The sequence below is a fragment of the Stigmatopora nigra genome, chromosome 1, assembly GCF_051989575.1.
Source record: "Stigmatopora nigra isolate UIUO_SnigA chromosome 1, RoL_Snig_1.1, whole genome shotgun sequence".
NCBI classification, from domain to species: domain Eukaryota; kingdom Metazoa; phylum Chordata; class Actinopteri; order Syngnathiformes; family Syngnathidae; genus Stigmatopora; species Stigmatopora nigra.
This window is the reverse complement of record NC_135508.1, coordinates 11626191-11636566: the sequence shown is the minus strand read 5'-3', so window position 1 is coordinate 11636566 and position 10376 is coordinate 11626191. Positions and strand designations below refer to the sequence as shown.

At 40.1% G+C, this 10376-nt stretch overlaps 3 protein-coding genes across 4 annotated transcripts; all 3 read left to right on the top strand.

The window, feature by feature from the left end:
* Positions 1-203: 203 nt before the first annotated feature.
* Positions 204-2182, top strand: sike1 (suppressor of IKBKE 1). Of its 2 annotated transcripts, XM_077731191.1 has the most exons (6): positions 204-348; positions 428-668; positions 885-990; positions 1063-1205; positions 1316-1429; positions 1694-2182. In XM_077731191.1, exons 2-6 carry the CDS (start codon positions 504-506, stop codon positions 1820-1822), a joined length of 657 nt encoding a protein of 218 aa, XP_077587317.1. In that variant the 5' UTR covers positions 204-348; positions 428-503; the 3' UTR covers positions 1823-2182. The 2 variants fall into 2 exon arrangements, with proteins under 2 accessions (XP_077587317.1, XP_077587308.1); XM_077731182.1 differs by having other exon boundaries at positions 284-668.
* A 392-nt stretch (positions 2183-2574) lies between these two features.
* micos10 (mitochondrial contact site and cristae organizing system subunit 10) lies at positions 2575-4368 on the top strand. Its single transcript, XM_077731206.1, has 4 exons — positions 2575-2786; positions 3210-3257; positions 3348-3448; positions 4161-4368. Exons 1-4 carry the CDS (start codon positions 2723-2725, stop codon positions 4167-4169), a joined length of 222 nt encoding a protein of 73 aa, XP_077587332.1. The 5' UTR covers positions 2575-2722; the 3' UTR covers positions 4170-4368.
* A 590-nt stretch (positions 4369-4958) lies between these two features.
* On the top strand, positions 4959-10342 carry htr6 (5-hydroxytryptamine (serotonin) receptor 6). The gene is made up of 3 exons (XM_077728315.1): positions 4959-6377; positions 7822-7956; positions 9267-10342. Exons 1-3 carry the CDS (start codon positions 5529-5531, stop codon positions 9630-9632), a joined length of 1350 nt encoding a protein of 449 aa, XP_077584441.1. The 5' UTR covers positions 4959-5528; the 3' UTR covers positions 9633-10342.
* Positions 10343-10376: the final 34 nt, after the last annotated feature.

Genomic DNA, 10376 nt, shown 5'->3' with positions numbered 1-10376 from the left:
TATTGTATTACTTTAAAATGATCACATTATAAATGACACATTTTTAATCAGATTTGAAAATTCAGTTTAAATGGTTTGGCCTTTTGTGTATTTGTATTCGTTTTTAGTCGCAAATGATTTTTGAAATTTTGTTTGAAATTTCTTCTTACTACATTCTCTCTTGCATGGCGTATTTTTTCTATCTATAAATTAACATTTTCCGAATGTGGGAGACAGTAATTCAAATATTTAAAATAAAAGGATAAATAAAAATACAACTGACTCGCGTTAATGCGGATGTGGCGTCATCATATTGAAACGCTTCCTGATACGAAGCAGTAGTACACTGTTCGTGTTTACTGTGCATAGGTTGGTTTTCAATGTTGTCGTTATTTCCGTTATCATATTTTAGTATTTATTAGTTTAAGCCATTTCTGCTTAATAATAGGAGCCATTGGGGGATGATCAAGACTGTTTAAGACAACGGGAGTAGCTGATTTGCGTTGCAAACACGGTTCACCTTCATGAAGATGGCCTGCACTTTAGAGAAAGTATTGGGTGATGCACGGACTCTGCTGGAGAGGTTAAAAGACCACGACACGGCCGCCGAGGGTCTCATCGAGCAGTCCGGGGCTCTTGGTCATAGAGTCCAGAGCATGAAAGAAGTGGGAAATGCTCTTCCAGACAAGGTGAATACATCATTTAATCATTCTTTTCCTGCACATCGAAAAGTATCGTTAGATTTGTCCTGCACAAATATAGCTACAGTGGTGGTGGGCAATCATTCAATGTTTTTTTAGGTTCAGTAAAATAGTTTCAATAGTTTTGCAACATGTTTCCCGATAAAAATCCCATGGTTCGTATTTGTATGGCTGGCTTATGAATCTACTTTCATTTTTCCTCAGCATGCAGATGACACTTCAGAAGTCCAAGAGATGATCAAGTACAAACCTCATGTCCTTTTGACTCAAGAGAACAGTCAAATCAAAGAACTTCAGCAAGAAAATAAAGGTTTTAAAAAGGCATATTTTAGACCTCACTGCATTACCCATGTAACCCTTTAACATGTATTTTTGTACGCAGAGCTGTGGTTGTCTCTTGAAGAGCACCAGTATACATTAGAGTTGATCATGGGTCGTTACCGAAAGCAGATGCTCCAGATGATGATGGCGAAGGAGGAGATGGACACAAAGCCTGTTCTTACACTGCACGAGGACCACGCAAAAGTATAGTGGCTGTCTACACAGCATTCATATGCGTTTAGTGTCTGCAAAGATAGAGAGAAGTGCAGCATCAGTTTACTAAATTTAGACACATGTTGACTGCTCTCAACCAGGAAGTGCAGACCAAGGTGGAGCGAATATGCGAGATGGGCCAGGTGATGAGACGGGCTGTGCAGGTGGATGATCAGCGCTATTGTTCTATTCGAGAGAAGCTTGCCCAGCTCGAGGTGACTAAACTTCTTGGCTACAGTAATGGTGACAAACACAACCCACAATTTGTTTTTTTTGTGGTTAAAATTGAGGAAATGAATAGAGGAAAAACTAATCCTGCATTTTTTTTTGTGAATATTTACATGCGTCTGATAAGACTGGATAAAACTCAATTAGTTTTTTTCCCCATTACATTTTTAGTATTGCTTTACACATACTTTTTTTAACAGTTGTACAAAAAAATGAGAAAAAATGTAACTTCTCACCATTCTCTTGGTCAGATTGAGAATAAGGAGCTCCGAGACCTCCTGGCTATCAGCAAAGAATCCATGGCAGCAGCAAGGGAGGAAAGCACGCAGCTTGCAACAGCAACACACAAAAACCCACCCCAGCTAGAGTCCAGCGATTAAGCTAGACTCCTTGTTTTGGAACTTTTAGGTATAATATGTTAAAAATGGATTTGAAACCACAACATGCTTGTTGTGATGCAAGTTTCATTGTGTACTTTAAATAATTAGGCACATGGCTATGTTGATGTAAATTTGGTAATTGCACTTGAAAAGTCAGTGACATGTACAGTATGACACGTGCAGTTGGAAATAGGAGGATTTTATTGTTTTAGTCCAGTTTTATTTGATCTAAAAGGAATTTGTTTCTACCTCTTTGCTTTTCATGCAGTTGATTACAGTCACCCAGTTTCGACTGTATTTTTTTTAAAGTAGCCAAATATGTATATATTGCACAATTAAAGAAGACTATGATTAGAATTACTACGCTGTCAAATGTTGATTTTGTGTTTACTGGTAGTTTCAGACTATCAACGGTGACTCTTCTCAGGAAAGTACTAAATTCCTAGAAAATTATTACTATGAAAACCAAATAAAATCTTGAATAAAAGTGTACATAATTTTATCAAGAAAGAATACTGAATATACTGGCAAAACATCACTTTGAAAAGCATAACTTAAAACTACAGCACTTTGAGCGACCCCAATGTGGGCGTTTCAACGTCTCAAAATGTCTCAATATCGCGAGAACAATGTGCTGCATTCAGGTAAACAAGTATAAACAGCCGTGTACGTAGTGACCATATCTTATATGGCGCTTTTACTACATTTTTGGACATGATTTGTTATATTCTATTTGATAAAATTTTATGTCATTCTACTCAACTCCCTTGGCTAATTTCTGTATCCACCCATTATCCATTATGCGTTATTTTCCCTTGATTATTATATTTCCGTTAACACGTGAATGCAGCACGAGTCAGCTTTTGACACCTGGAGCCTGGTTCAAGCTAAAAACTCAGCATGTCTGAGAAAGAGCTGGGAAAAAAGTGGGACCGGTGCCTCGCAGATGGCGTCATCAAGCTTGGTAATACCCCCCGATTTCTCTGCATTTATAATAATTATGATCAGGATATGTGGGACAAAATAAGGAGCAGCAGTTGTCATTGAGTGGTGGTGTAGCTAACGAGCTAGCAAAGGGCAAACCAATGACCATCAGAAATGTTTATTTATTTTTAATTGGGGGACTTTCCTACACGTAACAAAAATATTTGATTTAGTGGTGGTTCATTAATCAGCATATGCTTCATTTCATAGACGGGATGCAGTCATAAATATATGAAAATGGGAAAAAGTAATACTACTGATTTTCCTTAGAAGTCTACTGACATGAACATCGTACGCGTAGAAACATTTAGGAATAATTTTGGCTTACCAATGTAAATAAAATTGTTACGTGTCATTTTTCATTGAGGTTGACGCTCTTTTTATTATTAATATTTTTCCCCAGGCACAGGTCTGGGCCTAGGGATAGTGTTTTCTGTCATCTTCTTCAAAAGTAAGTTCTCATCAATGGAATAAAGGCTGATGAACAGACAACTAAATGATGCCACAAATAATGTTTCTTGTCTCCTTTTTTTTTTTTTAGGGCACACATGGCCCATTACGCTCGGCTCAGGGATGGGCCTCGGCATGGCATATGCTAACTGTCAAAATGACTTGAGGTTACATTACTTGCTGCCTAAAAAGGTCAGTAAGATTCATATATACACACAAAAGTCGCATCATGTAGGCTACAAACGAATGAAAAAAATCTGTCTCGTCTAAAATCATAATCACCCTTTTTAACTCATTGGCTGGAATTGATAGCGATTGACGTCCTATTCTTTTAAACTGGGAGGGCTGGCTGTGAATGCTCGTGTTTCAGGTCCTTTTTTAATGTAGGGAACAGACTTAATAAAAGAAACTAAAATAATCAAGTAGTAGTATATACTATCGTCGTAAAAATCAGTCTGCTGCAAAAGAACTTACTTTTATAGAAAAAAATGGTTTGTTTTTAGCTGGTGCCAGTTTTGTGTTATTAAAAATATGAAAACTTGTGTAAAAAGGTTTTTTGGTACTTCATTTATGATCAATTTGTTTTAACCAATAATCAACTGTAGTTTACCAACATCACCACTAGATAGAGCAACTATTCAGAGAATGTACCGTTATCCACTTGGAACAAAATAAGATAGTCATACCTCCATTTATGAATGCCTCTAGGTAGGAAACGTTCAAGTTACAATTTATTTTATTTTATGCAAATGAGTGACTCGGGATAGGAAAAATATCCAAGTTATGAAATCCCCTCAAAAGAAAATATCACTCGCAATAAGTGGTTAACATTAATCATTCAAGTGTTCTTGAGCTGCAATATGTCGAATGTCAAGTTGTAACTGTTGTTCTTTTTGTTTAACAGGAGCAGTAGCTTGAAGTCATCAAAGGATTGTTTTAAAAGAAAAAAAATCTGTTTTTTTTTGTTGCTTTTGTGAGAGTCACTATTTGCACTGTCCTCTTATTAGGCACGATGTCTGCTTATTGGAAGTCCTTCTCCTTGTGTGGCTCTATGAAATATTCTTGGTCACGACAGGCTGTGTTTATGTAATAAAATAAGTATGAAAACAGCACTATGTGGATTTTTTTCACCCCTTCCTAAACACAGAAGCTTGAAGAGTGAACTGGTTGAACACAGTAATTGTGAACTATTGAAAAAATTACAAGGAGCTGAAGTTTATCAAGTTGAATTTGGAGTGAAATAAGACTTACCTGTCAACATACGACATTGTATATGTATACTGTCATTCGTGAATGTATCTTTTCTTTTAGTCATCAATAACCAAAATTCAAATTCTGTAATTGCCTAATTAATAAACACATACAATGCAGCCTTATAATTAATCTATTTCATATCGGATATCATTATATTATGCTCATATTATATCTGTGAATGGGGTCAAAGTGGATAGTTGAGTAAAAGCTTGATTATGTTAAAACACCCTACAAAAATCTTACAATATTTGTTTTCATAGTGAGGCCACTTACATTTTTGTTTAGTTAACCTAAAAAGGCATTTTAAAAGTAATTGTTTTGCAGAAGAACCCTTTTGTAAACCATGCCAACTTCTTCAATTGGTAGAAAATCACCATGATGAAACACGGAGCACCACCGCCCACGTTGTCGCTCATGATGTGGAATTGGAAAATCTTGGCTGTGATTGTGCATGCTTATGCATTAACAGCTCGATGCTTTGACACACTCCTTCTCAGAATCTGTGCGCCTTGGCGGGGAGGCACGCTGGAGTGGTCGACACGGGGATTAACCAGAGCGAGAGACTCGAAATGCGCCGTTACAAAGGACCGACGATAGTTGCGCTCCTGGTTAAAAATGAAATTGATGTCATTTTTTGCTTTCCTGCTTTGACTCAGAATGGAAAGAAGTGTAGACATAGCATAAGCTCTGCTCAGTTTTATGGAAGACGGTTACACTGAGGTGAGGTGAAATTTTGAAGAAATTCTTGTTTTGCTCCTTGCTACTTTTAGATGGCAGTCATCTTTTGAACTTATTCTAGCAGGTGACTCATTCCTGCTCCAGGTGGTGGAGAAAAAAACAGATTTAGGAGTCGGCATGTATGGATGAGACTATTTGGAATTTTTGTGAAAGCAACACAAGGACGCATCCAAATGGACAGAAGATCTTTACCACTGGGTCGTCTACTTGCTCCCGTTTGCTTGCTCCGTGTTCCCAAGGAGACGATTGAAGCCACTTTGTTGACTTTCCAACCAGCGGCATGTCTGAGTCAGACTCATTCAGAAGCTACAACAGTAGTTTCCCCATCACCAGCACTTGGAGCATCAGCGGCGCTGGTCCCTGGCTGCTAGCCTTCCTCTTGACCATCATCATCCTCGCCACGGCGTGCGGCAACGTGTTGCTGATCGTGTTGGTTTTTGCCCACCGATCATTGCGGTGCACCTCCAACTGCTTTTTGGTGTCCCTCTTTCTTTCGGACCTCATGGTGGCCTTGGTGGTCATGCCGCCCGCCATGCTCAACGTGCTGTGCGGGGCCTGGGTGCTGTGGCCGGCCTTTTGCCCCGTCTGGCTCTGCTTTGACGTCATGTGCTGCAGCGCCTCCATTCTTAACCTGTGCGTGATCAGTCTGGATCGCTACCTTTTCATTATCTCGCCGCTGCGCTACAAGCAGAGGATGACCCTGCCCCGGGCGTTGTTACTGGTCGGAGCTGCCTGGGGGCTGGCGGCGCTTGCTTCCTTTCTCCCCATTGAGATGAAGTGGCACAGTTTAGGCACCGACAACAGCTCCCGCTCGGATTTGCTATATCCGGCGTCCGATTTCCATCTCCGAGGTGTTGGCTTTCAATGCCGGCTGAATGTCACCTTGCCCTTCGCCCTGGTGGCAACTTTGCTCACCTTCTTTTTACCCTCTAGTGCCATATGCTTCACCTACTGTCGAATTCTTCTGGCAGCTCGTAGACAGGCCAAAAGGGTCGCGGTCCTGAGCCACCCACCGCACCCGCATCCCTCGCTCGGGGAACCGTCTCGGCCTCCTTCGCTTGGGGATGGAGCCCACCAAGACATTGATGATTGCAGTCACCAGGATGCCCCAGTACCACAGAATTTACCAGTAAGTAAAGATGTACTGGCGCATCGTCAATGAATCTTGAAATTATAAAACACATCAGTAGTAGTGGTAGTAGTAGTGGTAGACGAGTGTATTATACATCCACTAGACTGAGCTGTATTAGTAGTAGTAGTAGCAGTAATAGTAGCAGCAGCAGTAGTAGTAGTTGTTGTTGTAGTAGTAGTAATATTAGCAGCAGCAGTAGTGGTGGTAGTAGTAGTAGTAATAGTAGCAGTGGTAGCAGTAGTTGTTGTTGTTGTAGTAGTAGTAATATTAGCAGCAGCAGTAGTGGTGGTAGTAGTAGTAGTGATAGTAGCAGTGGTAGTAGTAGTTGTTGTTGTCGTAGTTGTAGTAGTAGTAATAGTAATATTAGCAGCAGCAGTAGTGGTGGTAGTAGTAGTAGTAATAGTAGCAGTGGTAGTAGTAGTTGTAGTAGTAATATTAGCAGCAGCTGTGGTAGTAGTAGTATTAGTAATATTAGCTGCAGCAGCAGCAGTAGTAATATTAGCTGCTGCAGCAGCAGTAGTAGTAGTATTAGTAATATTAGCTGCAGCAGCAGCAGTAGTAATATTAGCTGCAGCAGCAGCAGTAGTAGTAGTAATATTAGCAGCATCAGTAGTAGTAGTAGTAGTAGTAGTAATATTAGCAGCAACAGTAGTAGTAGTAATATTAGCAGCAACAGTAGTAGTAGTATTAGCAGCAACAGTAGTAGTAGTAATATTAGCAGCAACAGTAGTAGTAGTAATATTAGCAGCAACAGTAGTAGTAGTAATATTAGCAGCAACAGTAGTAGTAGTAATATTAGCAGCAACAGTAGTAGTAGTAGTAATACATCAACTAGATAAAGGTGTGCTAAAGGGAATTTCATACAATGATGAACTATTATTGATCCATTTATAATGCAGATTCGACCAAACTATTAATCTCGAGTCAAGCGCTTCTTGGGTTTGGTGATCGTGGAATAAGTCAGTCCAAGATTGAGGAAAGCATCCTGCATTCCACAATCTGGCAAAGATGTAATGGCACATCTCAATGAATATATACATATAACTTTAGTTTTGAATGTGTTGCTGGGATAAAACAGACTTTCACACATGAAAGATTGGAGGTGGGTGCGAGAAGCTAAACCTGCGAAAATTCTCTGCAATAAACAAAGTATCATTTCTTCCTTTTTGTGTAAAGGGAGAATGATGCAAAGAAAAGGTGACTCCTTACAGGACTAAGTGCAGTACAAGAGTCTCTGCAGCTTTTTGGGATCTTTTTACGTTATTGGACTTAAAGAATAAACCTGATTTACTGTGCCGAATTAAAAAAAATGCACATGCCCTGCATTACATTTTTACCATATCACTTTTTTTGTTAGATAACCAATTATCCTTGCAATACTGAACATATAGTACTATACAAATTGAATTGAATCCTCTTTCTATTTGACTTCTGTCCATAGCCATCAGTAAACAGTGAGCGTCACCTAGCTCACAGACAAGGACGGAGGGCACTGAAGGCCAGTTTGACGCTTGGAGTTCTCCTGGGACTCTTCTTCTTCACTTGGCTACCTTTTTTTATCACTAACATGGCCGAGGTTAGTAAAGTACACTGACTTCACGCGTCACATCAGCTCACCATGCATTTTCTACTTCTAATGAATGTTTAAGACAAACCAGTCACTGAGTCAGAGGTTTTCCAATCATTATCTCTGTATGACCATTAGTGTTTTATAAATGAACAAGCAAGATAGAACCTTGGATACCAGTCTATTTTTGAAATTGGTCATCAAGTCCACGATATCCAGCAGACATTCAGTACATACATTATATATTGACATTTTAGCTGTGTGACTGACTCATTTCAGGATCAAGAAAATAACACTTAGTAGTCACCACTTATGCTTGTTTTCCAGCTTCACTTTTTGAATTTCACTGCCATTTCAGTCTAAATTACTCCATCTATCCTGAAATGGTGAGGACACGTGTTGATTTTTTTAGCATTTTTGATTTCCCATCTGTGCCCCCTCACAACCAGCCCACCTCCCATCCACTCCTAGCCTAGGAACTGGATAATGTAGAACACAGGCACACATACTGCACTTCTGCTCATCTTCCTTCTAACACTCAAGATGGTGTGTGAAACACACACACACACACACCTTCTCTGTCTCTAGCCCCCCCGCCATCTGAACCTGATAGTATTGGAAGCTGCCCTGTAGCAGCTGTCTCTTTCTCCATTAGTCCTCTTTCATTCTAATGTTTATTCATGTTCATCACAGTGTTCACAGGCTCACTTATAAGTCAAATTTATATATAACCCTTTATCAAAAAGGGACACGTGCATACTTATAGTTATCGGAAAGTGTTTGGTTTTGTCATTTTCTGATTTGCTTTATTCTCCCTAGTGTCACGGGGGGGGGGGGGGGGGGGGGGGGGGGGGCTGGAGCCTATCCCAGAGGCGGGGGACACCCTGAATTGGTGGCCAGCTAATCACCAAAACACTCACACTCATAAATAGGGGCAATTATAGTGTCCAATCAGCCTACCATGCATGTCTTTGGAATGTGGGAGGAAACCGGAGTACCCGGAGAAAACCTACACAGGCCCTGAGAGAACATGCAAACTCCACACAGGTAGACGTCACCTGGATTTGAACCCAGGTCCCCAGAGCTGTGAGGCCAATGCACTAACCAATTGCTCCACCGGGCCGCCCACAGTCAGGATCATTTCCCAATTTTAGTTTCTTAAAAATCAAAGGAGCACACTGTGCTGTTAAGATCAAAGCTCCACTCCTGACTATAATCGGACTCAAATTGTGTAGTCTGAGCCAGGCATTAAAAATACTGTAGTACTACTGAACCAGCCCAAAAATACCAGTGCAGTGACTTTGACTTTTTTCATGCAGGCAGTTTGCGACTGTGTCCCCCTGGCACTCTTTGACGCTATTACATGGCTGGGCTACTGCAACAGCACCATGAATCCCATCATCTACCCCCTCTTCATGAGGGACTTTAAGAGAGCGCTTGGGAAAATCTTGCCCTGCTCTTCCTCACGAGTGCCAAGACAACCCTCGCCTGCACTCTCCCTGTCCTTGCGCAACTCAGGAGAACCCAACATCTCCAGCGATCCCCCGTCCCCTCGGGCTTCTGACACAACCCCTCCACCTGCCACCGCCACCGATGCCGTGAATTTGCTGGATGCTGAGCAAGCTGAAATTGAACTGCCTTTTCTTCTCCCTAATCAGGTAGTCACACAAGGACTCAATGGGTGATGGAATCAGCTATTGTATGTATGACTGGAAACTGGAAAGGTAACTAACAATGAGTTGGATTCTTAAACTAACAGATCTTCTGGTAAAAGGGGTTTAGTTCAGTTGTGACAATTTATAATATTTTTTTTCAAAATTTGACTTAAACCAGTAGTGAAGGTCCATTGCTCGAGGGGTTAGTACGTCGGCCTCGCTGTTTGGAGGTCGAGGGTTCGATCCCAGGTTTTTTTCCACAAAGAAAATAAAAGGAGAGTAGAGCTATTTTTATTGGCCGTTGACGATGGACGCTAACTGATGGTAATTCTCCATATTGGCAAGGTAATTTGTATTGAAGACGTTACCATTTTCCTCAGGAAATGTACAGTGCACATTGAAATTGAGTACACAATCCTTGGAAAACATCACAATTAATACAATAATAGTTTTTACAATTTTAATATATAATGTTTTTGTTATTTGTTAATTTCTGCACACTGAGTTTGATTTATTTAACAAGGGGACAGCACATATTAACCAACATATTTATATGTTCATGTTAATGAACAAATAGATGGAAATATGTAGAATTGTAACTAAGGACTAATTTCCATCTTTATTCCCTTTTAGTTCCCACATGCAAAAAATTCAACCTTTGATGTCAATATTGCGTGCAATTTGAAATTACTTCTAATAAATAGTATTGGGGACACATACTGAAATGTATTTAGTAGTTGTTAAAAAAAAAAGATAAATACAACTTTTTTTTTT

Bases quoted from the DNA above. Each gene is read 5' to 3' on its own strand.
- sike1 (XM_077731191.1), top strand. From the start codon at position 504: ATGAAGATGGCCTGCACTTTAGAGAAAGTATTGGGTGATGCACGGACT. The intron at 669-884 runs GTGAATACATCA...ATTTTTCCTCAG, and splicing joins GAAATGCTCTTCCAGACAAG to CATGCAGATGACACTTCAGA. The intron at 1,430-1,693 runs GTGACTAAACTT...TCTCTTGGTCAG, and splicing joins AGAAGCTTGCCCAGCTCGAG to ATTGAGAATAAGGAGCTCCG.
- micos10 (XM_077731206.1), top strand. From the start codon at position 2,723: ATGTCTGAGAAAGAGCTGGGAAAAAAGTGGGACCGGTGCCTCGCAGAT. The intron at 2,787-3,209 runs GTAATACCCCCC...ATTTTTCCCCAG, and splicing joins AGATGGCGTCATCAAGCTTG to GCACAGGTCTGGGCCTAGGG. The intron at 3,258-3,347 runs GTAAGTTCTCAT...TTTTTTTTTTAG, and splicing joins TTCTGTCATCTTCTTCAAAA to GGCACACATGGCCCATTACG.
- htr6 (XM_077728315.1), top strand. From the start codon at position 5,529: ATGTCTGAGTCAGACTCATTCAGAAGCTACAACAGTAGTTTCCCCATC. The intron at 6,378-7,821 runs GTAAGTAAAGAT...TTCTGTCCATAG, and splicing joins CAGTACCACAGAATTTACCA to CCATCAGTAAACAGTGAGCG. The intron at 7,957-9,266 runs GTTAGTAAAGTA...TTTTTCATGCAG, and splicing joins TTATCACTAACATGGCCGAG to GCAGTTTGCGACTGTGTCCC.